The sequence below is a fragment of the Aquarana catesbeiana genome, linkage group LG13, assembly GCF_042186555.1.
Source record: "Aquarana catesbeiana isolate 2022-GZ linkage group LG13, ASM4218655v1, whole genome shotgun sequence".
In the NCBI taxonomy this organism is placed as follows: domain Eukaryota; kingdom Metazoa; phylum Chordata; class Amphibia; order Anura; family Ranidae; genus Aquarana; species Aquarana catesbeiana.
In genome coordinates, this window is record NC_133336.1 from 88,695,371 (window position 1) to 88,713,728 (window position 18,358).

General features: G+C 43.2%; 1 protein-coding gene across 2 annotated transcripts in view; it reads left to right on the top strand.

Moving 5' to 3' along the window:
- ZNF106 (zinc finger protein 106) overlaps positions 1-18,358 on the top strand; it is a 97,354-nt gene that overhangs the window by 27,589 nt on the left and 51,407 nt on the right. For both annotated transcript variants that reach the window (XM_073610521.1, XM_073610522.1), the window contains 3 exons: positions 759-843; positions 4,924-4,985; positions 15,838-16,032. In XM_073610521.1, the coding sequence (XP_073466622.1) occupies positions 790-843; positions 4,924-4,985; positions 15,838-16,032 (311 nt within the window). In that variant the 5' untranslated portion in view covers positions 759-789. The remainder of the gene's footprint in view (positions 1-758; positions 844-4,923; positions 4,986-15,837; positions 16,033-18,358) is intronic.

The window sequence follows — 18,358 nt, forward strand, 5'->3', positions numbered from 1 at the left end:
ACAAGTGTAAACTGTAGCTATCTAAAAGTCAAATTTAATGGGTGTCTTTCATGTGGCAATGTTGGAGTGTATTAATAGGTCGTTAAAGTATTCCATGCTGGCACAGGTACTTTGAGAGGGTTGAGGGGGACCTGGCATGCTCTGCCTGTTGTATGCTGTGACATAAAGCTTCATAAGTCAGTCATAAAGAAAAATGCTTCAGCTAACAATGTCTTGGCTTGGTGAGGGATCAACACCTATAGCGTACCTATTTTGTCTCAAGATTATACAAGACTTTGTGCTCTATGAGACCCCCTGCACTAGATTTAGGCCCAGTTCATATGTACCGAAAATCCTGCTGACCTGGATGATTTTCAGTAGGTGTGTACCGCTGGCCGTTCAACAGACGCTTGGCTCACAACCGGCTTCTGTCGAATAATGTTCCTGGAAAACCAGCATTCGATCAGCGCAACCTACTGGTTGAATGAAAAAAAACTACCCATGTATACCCAGCTTTATTCAGGGAACAACTTGCCACTGGACTGTTTCACTCAATATCTATTTTCTGGTTTGTCTGCTGAGCTTATATTTGCATGTAGACCTCAAGATAATCTGGCAGTCCTGTTAATATTGTCAAGAGTTTGTTACAATAATCTAAACAGGCTTATGATAAAGTGTACCTTTTCTAGGTGTAAATCAGATAGCACACTGTAGGTTGCATTTCTATATATACCTTAACATTACTAACATGTCCTGTTTAATTTTATTTGTTTTCACAGCTATGGCTTGAGTCCTTACTAAGAAGACACAATGGTGCAGGAACGAAAATGCATCTTGTGCCACATGGTATACTGCTCCAAAAAGGTAATTCACATTGTGTTGTCTCTAAAAAATACTTGCAAAATGTAAAGGTACTCATAGACTGATAATAACTAGATAGTTCTTACTCCTGTGGGTACAGTGGGATATCCCTGGTTGACTGACGTTGGCAGAATAATTTGTTAGTGTGGTTTAATTTTTCTTGACTACTAACTAACTGTTGTTTCTGAAGAGAAGGCCAAGGCCTTGGATGCCTTCAAAGTTCCTACCAATTGCACCTTTGGGTGATATGACAATACCTTATGATGCTGTCTATGTTAGCTTTAATAGGGTTTGTAGACTTATGATGGGAATGCATGGCCTTTGGCAGTATAAGCCATGTGTGTGTTCATGGGTCTGTCTTAAAAACGCAGCAAATCAGTTTAGTGTTCAAATGTCTGGTCTGGTATGGATTTTAAGGGGAACCCCCTATGCCGAAAAAACAGCGTGGGGTCCCCCACAAAGTCCATACCAGACCCTGATCCGAGCGCGCATCCCGGCCGGTCAGGAAAGGGGATGGGGACAAGCGAGCGCCCCCTCCTGAACCGTACCAGGCCGCATGCCCTCAACATGAGGGGGTGTGTGCTTTGGGGGAGGGGGCGCCCTGCGGGGCCCCCCCACCACAAAGCACCTTGTCCCCATGTTGATGATGACAAGGGCCTCTTCTCGACAACCCTGGCCGTTGGTTGTCGGGGTCTGCGGGCGGGGGGCTTATCGGAATCTGGGATCCCCTATAATAAGAGGGCCCCCAGATCCCGGCCCCCCACCCTGTGTGAATGAATATGGGGTACATGGTACCCCTACCCATTCACCTAGGAAAAAGTGTAAATAATAAAACACACTACACAGGTTTTTAAAGTAATTTTATTAGACAGCTCCTGGGGGGGGGGGTCTTCTTCCGGCTTCGGGTGTCTTCTTTTGACTTCGGGGGTCCTTCCGGTTCCTCTTCTCCCGGCATCTGGTTGGTTCTTCTCCACTCTCTCTGGCCTCTTCTCCTGGTGTTCGACCTCTGTTCCAGTTCTTCTGCCGGCTCCTCCGCTATCTTCATGCCGCTCTTTTGCTAGCGGGGGCCCGGACTTCTGGCTTCTGGGCTTCTTCCCTCTTCTCTTCTTCCAATGTTGACATGACGGTCTCTCCGGCTGGAATGCTTTATTATTGACACTTTTTTCCTAGGTGAATGGGTAGGGGTACCATGTACCCCATACTCATTCACATAGGGTGGGGGGCCGGGATCTGGGGACCCTCTTATTATAGGGGGCTCCCGGATTCCGATAAGCCCCCCGCCCGCAGACCCCGACAACCAACGGCCAGGGTTGTCGGGAAGAGGCCCTTGTTCTCATCAACATGGGGACAAGGTGCTTTGTGGTGGGGGGCCCCACAGGGCGGCCCCTCCCCCAAAGCACCCCCCCATGTTGAGGGCATGTGGCCTGGTACGGTTCAGGAGGGGGGGGGGGCGCTCGCTCGTCCCCATCCCCTTTCCCGACCAGCCGGGCTGCGTGCTCGGATCGGGGTCTGGTATGGACTTTGGGGGGGACCCCCACGCCGTTTTTTCGGCGTAGGGGGTTCCCCCTAAAATCCATACCAGACCTAAGGGCCTGGTATGCCCCGTGACGGGGCTCGCAAGGTGTCAATCTCGCCGATGATAAAAGCGGCAAGATTGACTTCCTTTGCTAGTCCCGTTGTACCCGAGTCACGTTCAAAATGAACGGACTTGTCCTTTTGTGGGCAAGTCCATTCATTCTGAAAGTCCGCCGTAACTCCGGCGAAAGTCCGTCGTGAAGACGGGCGGACCTAGCTTGCCGGAAAGTCCGGTCGTGTGTAGGCAAGTCCGTCCGTTCAGAAAGTCCGGCGGTAGTCCGACGGGAAGTACGTCGGACCTAGTCTCACAGAAAGTCCAGTCGTGTGTACGCGGCATAAGGCTTAATGTACACGGGACGTTTTTACCACCTCTCCTGAACGATTTAACTTGACAGATAGTAATCCACATTTAAAACATCCGTTTTGCTGCATTTACATGCCGCGTGTAGCCGCATTTGGCGCTTGAAATGTCTCTAAACTCAGCGTCTGAACTCATTTTTTTGCTTTCCAAAAAGGGCCTCTAAACTCAACTGCCTAAAAACGACATGAAAGGAACCTGTGTACATGTACACATAAGATAACATTGGATAAGTTCAGGGGCAGCTGAAAAAAGCAGCCAACTGCCTCTGAACGTCCATTTACCAGCAGCAGTGTACATGAGGCCTAAAAGGTTTTTGGCTTGATATACAAGTCATTCCATTTATTAAAATGTCACTAGGTCCCATTGTTTTGATGGTGCACAAGCATTCTCGGGGAATGTATAACAACTGAATCTGTTCTGATCTTTCCCCTCCAGAAGAATCGGATTAGATACATCTGCCCAGGAATTTAGTTTTAGTGCCGGATCACACCAGCGGGGCTTTGAAGCTGACATCCCTGTGCGACCTCATTGTGGCTTGCATACGACTTCTTTATCAGAAGTCACTGCAAGTCATGATGAAGTCGCCCCCAAAGTAGTGCAGGAACTATTTTCTAAGACTTGAGTCGTACTGTTTAGAACAGATCCATTGTCGTTAATGGGGCGCGAATTGTCATGTGACTTTGTTGCATGACAAGTTGTGGCAGTGTGAACCGGTCCTAGGTGTACGTCTAGCCAAAACTTTGTTTTTAAGGTTTTGGATAGATTGGGGGAAAGGTTAGAACACCTTATGGGTTTTACTATTAGTCCCCTTTTCCAGGCGGGCGTTACGTTTAGGCCTGCCTGTCAGTTTTTCCAATGGACCTGATCATAAGATCTATGTACCCCTATGGATAGGTAGGTGTAAATGGACTTGTGTCTGTTTACACCTATCTCCGGGTCCCATCAGGTCCGCAAAAAAAAAAAAGAGCACTGTGTCCTTTTCCGTTTTGTAGAGGACTGTATTTAGTGGTACCTGGATGTAAACTGACAGCGGAATAGGATTACACCTGGCCACCCGTACAGCAGAACTGGGTCTATCGATGTCTGCTCAGCATAAACTTGAGCGGACACAGATGTGACATCCGTCTTGCCATATTCTGATCAGCAAGGGAACAGCTCAGAGTTCCCCTGCTGATCGTAGTGGAATCCGCCTCGTGTGAAAGGGACCTTATCTAGGTCCCTAATTAGAATCTGTCAGAATCTTAGATCTTTACAACTGCAGCTCTTGTGTGTTTTTTTTTTTTTGTTTTTTTGTTTTTCTTTTTTTTTACATATAATTTTTTTTTTTTTTTGTTTTTTTTTTTTTTTTTGCTAGCCGACCGGTAACATTTGCTCTGACAGGTTCATGTTAATGCTTAGTTAAAAAAAAACGTTTTTACGGCTTTTTCACAATTGCAGCTTGGCGGTAAAAACAGCCACAGTTTTGCCGCCCACCAGAATTCTAACATTATAGCCTGTACACATGCCATGTCCATGGCAATTTAAATTCAGGCTGCAGAGTTTGGCAGGCAGCACTGCCTGTCAAACTCGCTCATTGAGGTCAACAGGGCCTCAGATGCGAGCCAAATGTTTGTCTCGCAGTTGCAGGCACAGTCCCACGATGTTAAATTGCTGTTCAGTAATTTTTAAAGAAAAAAAAATGGGTGGTAGGAGGCAGCAATAGAGCCTCCTGAATGCCTGCCAATTGCTGCTATGTCGCATTCTACTGTGGATTGCTTTTCAGAGGGCAGTAAGCATTACCGCCTGTCTGGTAAAACCCCTAGGGAAAAGATTGCTATTGAATATACTATAATAATAAGTCTTGAATGTTGCATTTCAGTGACTGTAAAATGTTCTTTACAATAGATTACTATGCCTCTTTGAGTCTCTGTAGCCAGTTTTTTTTTTTTTTTTTCCAACAAAAATGGGTTGTCTATAAAGTCCCACTTTTATTGTTTATCTCAGCAGCTTTTATAAAAAATGACATTTACATGTTGCAGTTATAAGCAGGCCTGTCTCCACAGACACTTTTTTTTTTTTTTTTTTTTTTTTTTTTAGATTTACTAAAAGTGTCACTTTTTATAATCTTACAGTATATAATTTTGCACGTTTATTTATTTCTTGCACAGGAAATGGAGGAGCACATGCGTAGCATGCTTCATCACAGGGAACTGGAAAATCTAAGGGGCAGGTAAGAGACATGTAACAAGTCCTATCTCTAAAAAATACTTTTCTATGGATAAATCCTCTCGCTTATCACTACGTCATACATGTGTATGCACAGCTGTTATCGAACTTGCAATTAAAAAAAAGTGTGAAATAGCTAAGATCTACAGTATATGTTTGAAATGTGTGACATTTCTCCATTTGCAGAGCAGCTGCTGCTGGTTTACATGGCAGCTGTTCTAGGGAAAGCTCAGTCACAGAAGATTACTAGTTTCAAATATGTGCTTATCTATAAAACTCTTCATCACCCTTCCTACACTCTTTCTTCAGCTATGTAGGCTGTGGCTTTCTAAGAACATTACTGCTGTTTGTTGCTGCTTCTTTTTATTCTAAGGTCAGTTATGGTTTGGAGATTAGCAGCCAGTACATATTAGGAGATCCTGGTGCATTATTTCCTGCTGGATCTAAGATTACCAGCAAATACATGCATGTTCCTTGAATGGATAATTCAGAATGGTGGTAAGTCATGTGTTTGTGAGGCTTGAGTAATGACAAGCATGTGGAATTCCCTTCCACAGGCAGTGGTCTCAGTGGGGAGCATCGATAGTTTCAAGAAACTATTAGATAAGCACCTGAACGACCGCAACATACAAGGATATACAATGTAATACTGACATATAATCACATACATAGGTTGAACTTGATGGACCTGTGTCTTTTTTCAACCTCACCTACTATGTAACACAAGGAACAAAATGTGTATGGCGTCAAAGGGTTTAACAAGAACAAGATGACCAGCATTAAGATTAAAGTGGTTGTAAACCCTTACATACCCAGTGAAGTGACTGACCTTGGGGGATACCCCACACATGTTGCATCTGTCTACATGCAGTTTTCTCTGCCTCCATTCAAAGTGCTACATTTTTAAGCTTTTCTGAGAGTTCATTAAAAAGATGGCGGAGAGCTGAAGTTACACACTGCAGTGCTCAGAGGGGAGAGCTCTGAGAGCTGATTGGATGGAAGGGACACCCCCCTTCACACAGCTCACAGGAGCAGAGCTGAGGCTGTCAATCTGCTGGAGGTCCCTCCCCTGTCACCATTTTTATCTTGGTGTCAGGAAAACTTGTCAGAAGTGACTCATGCTGATAGCAGAGGAATGAAGCAGTAGACAGAAATGACACTTAGTGCTCTTAATTGAGACAAGTACACACTATAGAGGGATATGCTTTGTTCATATTTCATATCTGAGGTTTACAACAACTTTAATTCTCGGTCTAATTACTCCCAATATAAGAAGTTTAAAATCAATCCATCCTGATTTCTGTTTTAGATTGATCTTGGCAGGTTCCACCATCCATTGGCTTGTTAAAACGTACACGATAACTATACTTTATCGGGTTAAATCTTGTCATGAAAGATGGTTGTTTAGGGATGTAATTCTGTGAAACACTTGTTTCCTTAAATTTAGAACTCATTGCTGTGCTTTTGTGAAGATGCCTTTTAACCAGAACCTTAAAAAAAAAATGTTCAAATGTTCCATGTTTTGTTTGTGCAGTAGTAGACCTAGACAGTATCCTGAATATTTTGAACCCTGCACCTGTTCCTGGTTTTAAACTTTTGCTGCTGCTTTTGATACATCACTACTGTATTTAAAACCCATAGTTCTACTTTAGGCTCGGTTCAAATTGGTGAGATGCGGGAAACACTGCGAATCCACTGCGGTTCCCGCATCGCACCTGACAAACAGGCAGTTCACACTGCCCTATGCGAAACCGCTGGGAGTGTCAATACAAAGTTAATGACACACCCAGATCGGTTTGCATATCGCAGTGCAATCAGATTCTGGTGCGGACAAAAAAAGAGTCCTGCACAACTCTGGTCTGAATGCGTTGCGAATTCAACCATACAATCTGTATGGCTGAGTTTGCATCGTGCAGACATCACATGTGATTTGCACAGCAGTGCGATGCAAATTACATGCAAAGTTTGACATTGCACCAATGTGAACCCAGCCTTCAACCTACTGCCACTTTACAGAAACAAAAAGCTACAGAAAGGTATGAGGTGTAGGCATTGGACAAAACTTTGGCACTTCCTCATAAAATCAAAGTTTGCTTGTTAGAATGGCCTGGCATTCAGGCTAGGCAGAGGGCACTAAAAAGTCTTTGCAGGTACTTTGTAGGCACCTCTGAATACCTGTCAACAACCGTGTGTTAAAGTGTTTGTAAAAATGAATAAAGTGTGAACAAAGCATAAATTAGTTTAGCGTTTACTTGCCTCTATCCAAAGCACAGAGTATGATTTATCAGTGCTGCCTCTTTCCTCTTTGCTACAAGAATGAGTCACTTCTGAAAGGTTTTCCAACACCAAGATAAAAAGGTTGGGGGCATGAGAGCTCCAGCAAACTTCATAGCTTTAGCTCTGCATTCTTTTTGTGTGTTGTGAGAAGGGGATTGTGTCCCTTCCCTCCAATCAGGGCTCAGGGGGTCTTCTAACTGAGCTGTACATTGTGTAACTTCAGCTCCCCACCCCCCGGGGTTTCACAAGGCTGCAAAGGACACATTGCTGCAGATAATCAGGTACAATTTATGTATGTTGTTTCATCTCTGTGTATCATCTGAGGCCAGTCACTTCACTGGGTATATGTGCGGGTTTTACAACCTCGTGCCGCCCGGCAACAGAAAATGTACCAGATAAGGGGCACGCAGCATGCCTCGGACACAGGGAATTATGGCTCCTGGTACGTGGACACTCAAAGCTATCAAAGCAATCACATGAACATAATGTAAAAACAACTGTTATGAATGGGTTTCATTCATAACAGCTGTGCTTAGTATCGTGATGCTGTGATTGACCCACAGCTGTCACATGGTACCTGGGCCAAATACAGCACCCTGTACAAAATGACAACTTCAAAAAACTCGACATGCCTCTTACTAAATAAGTCAGACTGTCTACTTTCAAAAAAAGGGGGTAATTTGGGGGGAATCTGTAGTGTCCTAGCATTTTAAGGGCCTCAAGAAATGAGTAAGACCGTCTACATCATGATTGATCAATTTTTCAAATGTACAATAGTTTGGAGACATTATAACTTTCACACAAACCAATTAATATACACTTATTGGGTTTTTTTTTTTTTTTTTTACCAAAAGACACATAGCAGACTACATTTGGACTTAAATTTATTAATACATTTGATTGTATTGGATATCTTTTAGAACAGCAGAAAACACGGTTTTCTTTTCCAAATTTTTGGTCTTTTTACTTTTATATAGCAAAAAATTAAAAAAAACCCAGTGGTGATCAAATACCACCAAAAGCTCTTTTTGTGTGAAAAAATTATATAAATTGAATTTGGGTACAGTGTTGCATGTCCACGCAGTTGCTAGTTTAAGTAGTGCAGTGCTAAATAGCAAAAAATACTCTGGTCATGAAGGTACAAAAAAGGAGGGCAAAAGGGTGGGACTTTGAATGAAAACGGTAGCAGCAACTGAGTATTGGACGGACATGTAAAAAAGTATTTATTGGTACAAAACACTGATATACACACATAATATATAAGGAGAAAAGTAGGGAAGTGAATCCCACATAGTAACCATGATAACAATATGGATATCAATTGCATGACATAATAAATCACTAGCATCCACCAAATTTGATATATATACAACATAATTTTAAAGATAATACCTCCATGGCCTTACTATTCCCAGTAAAGTTGATATGGATAAACACGATTGTGAAAAATTCAATTGACCACATGATTGGTACAATACACGGCATATATTGGCTCTGCGTGTTTCGTGGTGTATAACCACTCATCAGGAGCAAGCATGTGTTAGATCTACAATCAAAAGTAGAATAAAAAATGGGTCTAAATATTCTGTCATATAACATTATACCATTACCTGAGCCCCATCTCTCTCCAGTGATGTCTACGAGGTCCTTGACCGTCAGGAACTCTCCCTCCTGATTGGCTGAGACACAGCAGCAGCGCCACTGGCTCCCGCTGCTGTCAATCAAAGTTAGCCAATCGGGAGAGAGAGGGGCAGGGCCAAACTGGGGCTCCATGTCTGAATGGATACACGGAGCTGCAGCTCGGCTCCGGTGCCCCCATAGCAAGCTGCTTGCTGTGGGGGCACTTGACAGGAGGAAGGGGCCAGGGGCACTGAAGAGGTACACAATAAGAGGAGGATTGGGGCTGCTCTGTGCAAAACTATTACACAGAGCAAGTAAGTATAACATAGTTGCATAGTAAGGTTGAATAAAGAGACCAGTCCATCCAGTTCAACCTCAGTGAGTGTGGGTGCGTGTCTACAATTGTCCCTATCCCTATACATTGTGTCTCATTAAGATGCTCATCTATTATTATTTATTTAAGGTACCCATATAGTGCCGTCAAACTCACATAAGTTCCTACACTCAAGGAGCCCACAATTCAAGGCCCCCAACTCGCATTCATATACTAGGGCCAATTTATTTTGGATAGAAGCCAATTAACCTACCAGCATGTCTTTGGAATGATTTTTGTTTGCAATAAGACTTTACAATCACTTTAATTTGCTTGTCCTATACATGCAAATGTAAGATATGCTAAAGCACAAGGCTGTGTGAAGCATTTTAGCTCGGTCAGTATGAAGGAATGTGCATAGGCTGAGAATCTTGTGCTTGTACTAGAGACTAGCCCAGGCATGTGTACTTAAAACATTGCCAGTCTTTCCTTGGGTATGATTGCTTTAGATGATAAGAAGTTATTTTATAAAATTTGGACATACCAGGCAGCTTTTTAAAATGGGAAAAAAAATCGGCTTCGCTAACAATAAATTTAGAGCAGCCTTTTTCAAAATTCTGACCACTGGGAAACCCTTGAAACAATTTTCAGGTATCGGGGTATCCTTGCTAAAACCAATTTATAGGGGGGCAGTGGATAAAATACCCCTTACATTGGTCAGTGGGAAGCATACCCCCTTACAGGTAGTGGTCAGAATGTACCACTACTGACATCGGTGTCATGCTTCAGGCTCCCAAGTGGCATTGTCCTGGAACTATTCAGGCACCTCTAGATGGTAGATTAACCAGCAACAATGTTAGCACGTCAAGAATGAATGCTCTAGATCGGTGGTATTCAAACTGCAGACCGGGGGCCGGACATTGGGGCACTTTTATTTACTGATACCAATGAAGGGCACAATATCTCCTAATGAAACCAATGATGGGGCACAATTCCTCCGAATGGCAGAGTGGTGACAGAATGGTGGTGATGCAGGGAGTCCAGGATGTGAGAACATGGAAGCCTAGCCCACCCAGGGAGGCTGTATATGTAGGCGCCGACTCCGGACAACCCACCAACACCACATGCGCAGTGGGCGAGGAATGGAGGGCCGTCACCTGGGCGAAGATGCCCCTGGCAATCGGCGCCAACGGATTCTCTTGATTGGCACAAGAGACGCCGCACTTCCGGAGTGGGAGGCGTGACGTCGATGTGCAGTGCAGTGGATCCGCCCCCCTCAAGCAGGAACAGCAGAGGGAGGAGACCCGCAGTGCACATCGCAGCTTTCCGAACGCAATGAGGAACAGGTGGCCCAATAAGACCAAGGGTTCTTTTCTAACCACCTTTACAGCAAACCATTTGGTCGGTTCACATACCATCCCATATTGCACCATGGACATGCCTAGACCCACAGTTACCTGGGATGCTGGGCATTGTTGGGTGCTTTCACTGGACATGTCCCCACCGCAGCCACCGGGTGAACCGCGATCCCTAGCATTACAGAACCAGTACAAGGTTTTCTGTAAGTAACGTGGTAGGGGGGTTCCCCCTCTCCCATAATGGTATATGACAGAATATTTAGACCCATTTTTTATTCTATCATTGATTGTAAATCTACCACGTGCCTGCTCCTGACTGGTCAGGAAGGGCGTAAAACCTTCCGGAGGTCAAGTGGTTAAAAACATTCTGGTGCATTAAGCAACCAAACACAAAGCTTCATTAAAATGCTCTTTTTAATTTGTTTTTCATTACGCAGTAAATTACCATTTTTCATACGCTCATACTATAATGAAATACTTGTGTTTTACTGCAGCAATTGCATTCTTTCAGAACTTGGAGGTACTGTAATTTATGGAAGTTAAAGTGATTGTAAAGTCAGAAGGTTTTTTTCTTAATGCATTCTATGCATTAAGATAAAAAGCCTCCTGTGTGCAGCAGCCCCCCAAATACTTATCTGAGTCCCATCTCTCTCCAGTGATGTCTACGAGGGCCTCGGCCGTCAGTAACTCTCCCTCCTGACTGGCTGAAACACAGCAGCGGCACCATTGGCTCCCACTGCTGTCAATCAAAGCCAGTTAGCCAATCAGGACAGAGGGGGCTGGGCTGAACCACAGCTTGGGGGCTGAACCAGCTGCTTGCTATGGGGGCACTCGACAGGAGGGAGGGGCCAGGAGTGCTTGAAGAGGGACCTGAGAAGAGGAGGATCTGGGCTACTCTGTGCAAAACTATTACACAGAGCAGGTAAGTTTTTTTTTTTTTTTTTTTAAAGAAAAAAAACCCAAGACTTTAGTATCACTTTAAATTTGCTTGCACAACCTTTTTTTTAAAAAAAAAATGGGTTGCTGCTAACAACCTCTTGTCCACATTTCCTGCAAAGGGTCCTTTCTGATGATTTCCCCTAATCCTGTGAACCCTGAAAGGGCTTTTTTTTTTTTTTTTTTTAGCCCCAGCGGCCAGGCCTGGCTTCAAGCAGCAGTCACCAGCAACACCTACACCATATGATTGCAAAATACATTGAAATTTGAAGATACAAATGACTGATTACATTGTAACAATTTTTTTTTAAATGCAGCTTTTTGTATAATGCTGACACTGTGAGCTCGTTCACACACAGTGTTGTGACTGGCATTTTTCCGCACTAGAACAACAGTAGTAGCCGCTAGGGCACAAAAAAACTGCAGACATGCTGCACACACAGCACAGTAGTTCAAAACACCACATTGCTGTGTGATGACATAAACGAAGTGTCACTTTGTGCACTTCAAATAAAGTTGACAAAAGGGAGCTGTGTGATGCGCTGAAACATGATTCAAGCATCAGCTACCCTTTCAGTAAAATAATACTTTCCAAGATTAGTTTTGAACCTCCAGTTATTTTGAGGTCATGTCCCCGTGTTCTTGATTTCGGTTTCATATTTAAAAAACTGTCCTTCTAAACTTTATTCACCCCCTTGATGTAGTTAAAGGTTTCAATCATGTTTCCCCTTTTCCTTCTTTCCTCCAGACTGCACATTACATTCCCGAAGTCTCACCAAAGATCAATATGGTGGAATGGGCATCACCTTTCCACCTGCTGGCGATCCCTCTAGTGATGCATCCTAGAATTCTATTTGCTTTCCTCACTGCCTGGCCACACTGTTTGCTCATTTTGCAATTATCTGAAATAAGTACCCCCAAACATGTTATACTTACCTGCTCTGTGCAATGGAATTGCACAGAGTGGCCCAGATCCTGCTCTTCTGGGCCCCCCCGTTGGGATTCCTTACTCCTCCTGTTCTTGGTGTACCACCATAGGAAGCCACTTCCTATGGTGGCACACCTGCAAGTTTGATGCTAAGCTGGGCTGCCTGCATCTATAGACAAAGGCAGCGTGGCTTGGCCCCGCCCTGCTCCCTCCTCACAGGGTTTGACTGATAGCAGTGGAAGCCAATGGCTCCCGCTGCCTCAGCAAAGACTGTGAGAGCGTGTAGAGCCACCGCAGATGGGCATAGCACTGGATCAAGTAAGGGCTTGGATAAATATAAGGGGGAGTAAGAGGGCGATACCAATATCTAAACATGTTTTATCTTAATGGAGGGATTAGGATTTTTAACCATGTTAAGCAGCATGTCGCTTTCTTGAGGCATCAAAGCTTGTCAGCCACCTCCATTGATTTCAATGGCAATGCTCTGTAATTGCACCTTAACAGCACCTATAGCATTTCATGGTGTGTTAGTGACACATTTATAAAGTATTAGCCGGTTGCTGGGGAAGAGGCAGTGTATTCTTCTGTATCCCAGAATGCACTGGGAAAAAAATAGAGAACCAGGACACACTTGCTGCAGTTAATTCCTGGTTGTAAAGAACAGCCGTGTGCTAACACCATTTGCTTCTGTGTGCAGGCAAAAGCGCCAAGCCAGCAGTACTAACAGTGCCAGGCAGGAGCAGAGGCATTGAGAATTATTGCCACCATGCTTGACTGCAAGCAAAACACACTTGTCTTTGTACTCCTCACCTGGTTGCCACCACACACGCTTGACACCATCTGAACACAAATAGGTTTATTTTGGTCTCGTCAGACCACAGGACATGGCTCCAGTAATCCATATCCTTAATCTGCTTGTCTTCAGCAAACTGTTTGCGGACTTTCTTGCGCATCATCTTTAAAAGAGGCTTCCTTCTGGGACGACAGCCATGCAGACCAATTTGATGCAGTGTGTGACGTATGGTCTGAGCACTGACAGGCTGTCCCCCCACCCCTTCAACCTCTGCAGCAATACTGGCAGCACTCATACGTCTATTTCCCAAAGACAACCTCTGGATATGATGCTGAGCACGTGCATTCAACTTCTTTGGTCGACCATGGCGAGGCCGGTTCTGAGTGGAACCTGTCCTGTTAAACCGCTGTATGGTCTTGGCCACTGTGCTGCAGCTCAGTTTCAGGGTCTTGGGAATCTTCTTATAGCCTAGGCCATCTTTATCTAGAGCAAAAATTCTTTCTTTCAGATCCTCAGAGAGTTCTTTGCCATGAGGTGCCATGTTGAACTTCCAGGGACCAGAATGAGAGAGTGAGAGCGATCATACCAAATGTAACACACCTGCTACCCATTCACTTTTGTTGCCAGCGGTTTAGACATTAATGGCTGTGTGTTGAGTTATTTTGAGGGGACAGCAAATTTACACTGTTTATACAAGCTGTACACTCACTACTTTACATTGTAGCAAAGTGTCATTTCTTCAGTGTTGTCACATGAAAAGATATAATAAAATATTTACAAAAATGTGAGGGGTGTACTCACTTTTGTGAGATACTGCATATACACAGTGTGGAAAATAATTATTTTACAATTATTAATAATACTTTTTACAATACATGGCCCCATCCATTGGCCCCTTAATGTGACAAAGTCGGCCTGTGCCTTTAGCAGCGAAACAGCCCAAAGCGTAATGCTTGACTGTAGGGGTGGTGTTCTTGGGGTCATAGTCAGCATTTTTCTTCCTCCAAACATGGTGAATCTAGTTAATGCCATAGATCTCAATTCTGGTCTCATCTGATCACAGCACTTTCTCCCAATCCTTTTTTGAATAATTTAAATGTTCATTGGCAAACTTCAGATGGGCCTGTACATGTACTTTCTTGAGGAGGGGGACCTTGCGGGTGCTGCAGGATTTTAATCCGTGGCGGCGTATTGTGTTACCAATGGTTTGTTTGGTGACTGTGGTCCCAACTGCCTTGAAATCCTTCACAAGCTCCTACTGTGTAGTTCTGGGTTGATCCCTCACTTTTCTCATGATAATCCTCACCCTATGAGGGCGATTCATGGTTATTTTGTATTTCTTCCATTTGCGAATAATTGCTCCAACAGTTGTCTCCTTCTCACCAAGCTTCTTGCTGATGGTCTTGCAGCCCATTCCAGCCATGTGCAGGTCTACAATCTTGTCCCTGACATCCTTTGACAGCTCTTTGGTCTTGCCCATGATGGGGAGGTTTGAATGGAAGAAAGAGATTTTGTGGATAGGTGCCTTTTATACAAATAATGAGTTGTCGTTAGGAGCACCTTCTTACATTTATAGGACTAATCTATGTACTAATCTGTGTACCAATCTGTGTACCACATAGGCACATACTGTAGCCAGTCTGTGGGAGCCAGAATTATTGTTGGTTGATAGGGGATCAAATACTTATTTTACTGAACTGCAACTCAATTCATAACATTTGTATTGTGTGTTTTTTTTTCTGGATTTTTGTTTGATATTCTGTCTCTATCATTTAAAATACCCATTTACACTATCCAGAAGAAAAAAAAATGGGCTGCATTTGAGCTAAAGGTACTTGTGTCTGCTTGTCTGTCTGTTACTATGAGAAGAAGTCTTTTGGCTATGCTGGTTCTTGAAGCCAATGTCACTTTCTGCACAGATGGATCCATTTGTGCTCTTCCATCTGTTGTAACCCATGTGCTTCTGTAGCATAATGCATAGTTTGTTGTAGCCATTTTAAGTGTGTTTTAATACTAGGCAGTTCTTTTCATCAGCTGTGAAGCCGGAGTTTTCAAATTCCCAACCTGCGTTTCAGCTGTCCAGGCTCTTGTTTCTCCCTAGTGATTGGCTGGCATCCCATCCCCCCTCATGCCCTTTCTGAGCTTGTGGGCAGTGTGTGATGCTAGAAATAAAAGTGAAATCTGACAGTGAGGCAGCTCTCACAACAGCTGACACCATGCTTGGGCTTCAGAGCTGAGACATCTAGCTCTGTAGCCCACCTCCCCTGCCTGGGTTGCCATCCAGCATGCTGTGTGTCCTCTATGGGCATGATTTTCAGTACAACAATTAAAGAAGATTTTTTTTTCTTTTCTTTTCCTTAACAAGCTTTGCCTCTTAATTGTTGGAGAAAAATCTATCCTGGATTTTTTTTTTTTGTTTTTAATTCATGATTTCTTAAAACTACATTTGCGAAATAACAAGATAAAGCAGTTTAGCAGCCTTTAAAGAAACTTTCCCTGTGCCAGAAAGTTACTTTGTGCTGCAGTGACAGAGTCAAGGAGACCCTGCTCTTAGAGGACACAGCATAGCCTGCCTTTTTCAGCAATGCCTATTGGAAGAATTGAGCACCCCTCTTTTGCCTCTATCCCCAGGGACTGCAACCATGAGTGCCGGGTTTGCAGAGTGACCGTGGTGGGCCTTTCAACCTACGCCAAGCACATATCCAGCCAAGGACACAAGGATAAAGTTTATGCCTGGGACAAAGAGGGATCAAAGGAGGAGGATGATGAAGAATACTTTGATAAGGAGCTCATCCAGTTAATTAACCAAAGGAGGGAACAAACCCAGTAAGTATATATGTATTTTTGTTTAGTTTTTTTTAATTCATATGACTTCTGCACTATAACTGAAGCACTAATTGTCTCTATTAGTACTCTATTAGTATGGAAATTTCCTTGACCAGCTTTTTTTTCTGGTGGGAAGATGCTACCTTTTGTCATCTATTTATGTATTATAGGCTGCTTATGGTAATATGTTTTTATCATTTACGTTATTAACGACAACCTATCAGTATTCTAGTTTAACAAATGACATGTTTGTATATACAGTAAGCATATGCACTTGAATATACTGACTTGGAAGCTTTTACTTGGAAAGTTATTTGTAAGGCTGGGAGCTATGCTGACGTATGCACATTGCTGTGTAAGCACAGGTGCCCAAAATATGCCAAATAAATGTTTGTATGTGTGATTAGAATACATGTGTGACTGTATGAGTTGTTTATCCCTTACAGCCAATCAGGTTTATCGATTGTCACCAAAACAGATGTTCCATTACTCTTTATAGGTGATAGTGACATGCTTCTTGCAGGGTACAGAACTAGAAATGACACCTTTTCTCTCAAGCAGACTGTGTCCTTGCAACATAATGTGCAACATAATGTATTATGTCTGTCTCCAATTTCTTTCATGTACACATTTATTTGTTTTTGTATGCCTTGCTGATTTGAAATCCTGTAACATTTCATGCCCCCTATGATCTTATCTTCCCTAATGGCGTGGCAGCTCTGTAATCTGTCTACCTGCATAGCCAGGGTTGGACTGGCACTATCCTGTTGGCACATGCTCAGTGATGAGGCACTCCAGGCTCACAAACTGCATATGCTTAGTAAGACTAGTATTTTTAAGCTGCACACGTGTACTCGGGCAATCTTGGCTTTTGAAAAAGATTTTTGTACGTCTCATAAAATCTTTTTTGCTGTCCATTGAGGGGCACAGGAATTTTTAAACAGAGTTCTACTGCTGTGTGCAGGAGGATTAGACACTGGTAAAGAGAAAAAATTAAAGGTAGCCTTCGGTACACTTTTTTTTTTTTTTTTTTTTTGCATTTATCAGATATAATAAGATATATTTGAGAGTATATTTAACTAAAGGGGGTCACATTTTTTATATTTGTTTACTTTTTATTCTATTTATTAAAAATTTTGAGAGTACAGAAAGCTTGACTTAGGCAGCCCATACATGATTTTTTTTTTTTTTCAACTATTAGGTCGAATGAAAGGAAAAAAAAAAAAAAAAATGACCCGGTTCCCCCATCCACATACTTAATATAGTCCTTCCCTGCTGTGTCATTGTATGACAGCAGGGAGACTGCACCGCCTTCAGAATACACTGATCAGCACTGCCCGCTATTTGAGTGGGGAAAATCCAACAGGCTGGTTGTACAGAAGTCGATCGGTGGATCGATTTCTGTATAACCAGCCTGCCCATACATGGATCGATTTCGAACTATGTATGGCCAGCTTAACCATCTCAATACAAGGCACCCTCTTTCTGCCCAGGGCATTTTTCAGCGCTGTCGCACTTTAAATGACAATTGCGCGGTCATGCGTCACTGTTCCCAAATTAATTTTTAATTATTTTCTTCACACAAACAGAGCTTCCTTTTGGTGGTATTTAATCACTGCTGCTTTACTAAAAAGAAAAAAAATCAAAACAAAAACTTTTTTCTTAGTTTGTTAGTAAATTTTGTAAATGAGTAATTTTTCTCCTTCACTGACGTGCACTGATTAGGTGGCACTGATTAGCACTAAAAGGCAGCACTGATTGGCACCAATAATGGGCACTGATTTGTGTCACTCATGGGCACTGATTGGTGGCACTCATGGGCGTTGATTGGCAGCACTTCTGGGACAGCACTGTAATCGGGGCACGTGCCCTGATCACATGCCCTGTTCTCCCCTGCGAGGAGATGCGGCTGATCGTCTCTCCTCGCCGCACACTCTGTCAGTGTGAGGCGATGAGAGACGATTACCGGCACTTCCTGTATTTACATGTGACCGGCTGTGATTGGACATGGTCTCAGAGCAACCCCCATTCTCTTAAGTGCCTTGGTAGAGTTTACATACACTTTAAGGAAAATGAGAAATCATTAAAAAAAATCAGTAAAGCTTTAACAACACTTTTTTGTGCAGTAGTTACCTTTAGACCTACATGTGCCTAACTCAGGTAAGCATTTGTGAAAGTTTCGGCGACATTACCAACATATGGGCCAAATTCAGGTAGTTCTAACTACTGCTACTTTACCTGTAGCTACGGCAACAACATTCTTGAAGAATTACTACTAGTTTGCAGATGAGGAAACGGATGGTAATGGACCAGCGATGAGATGTAC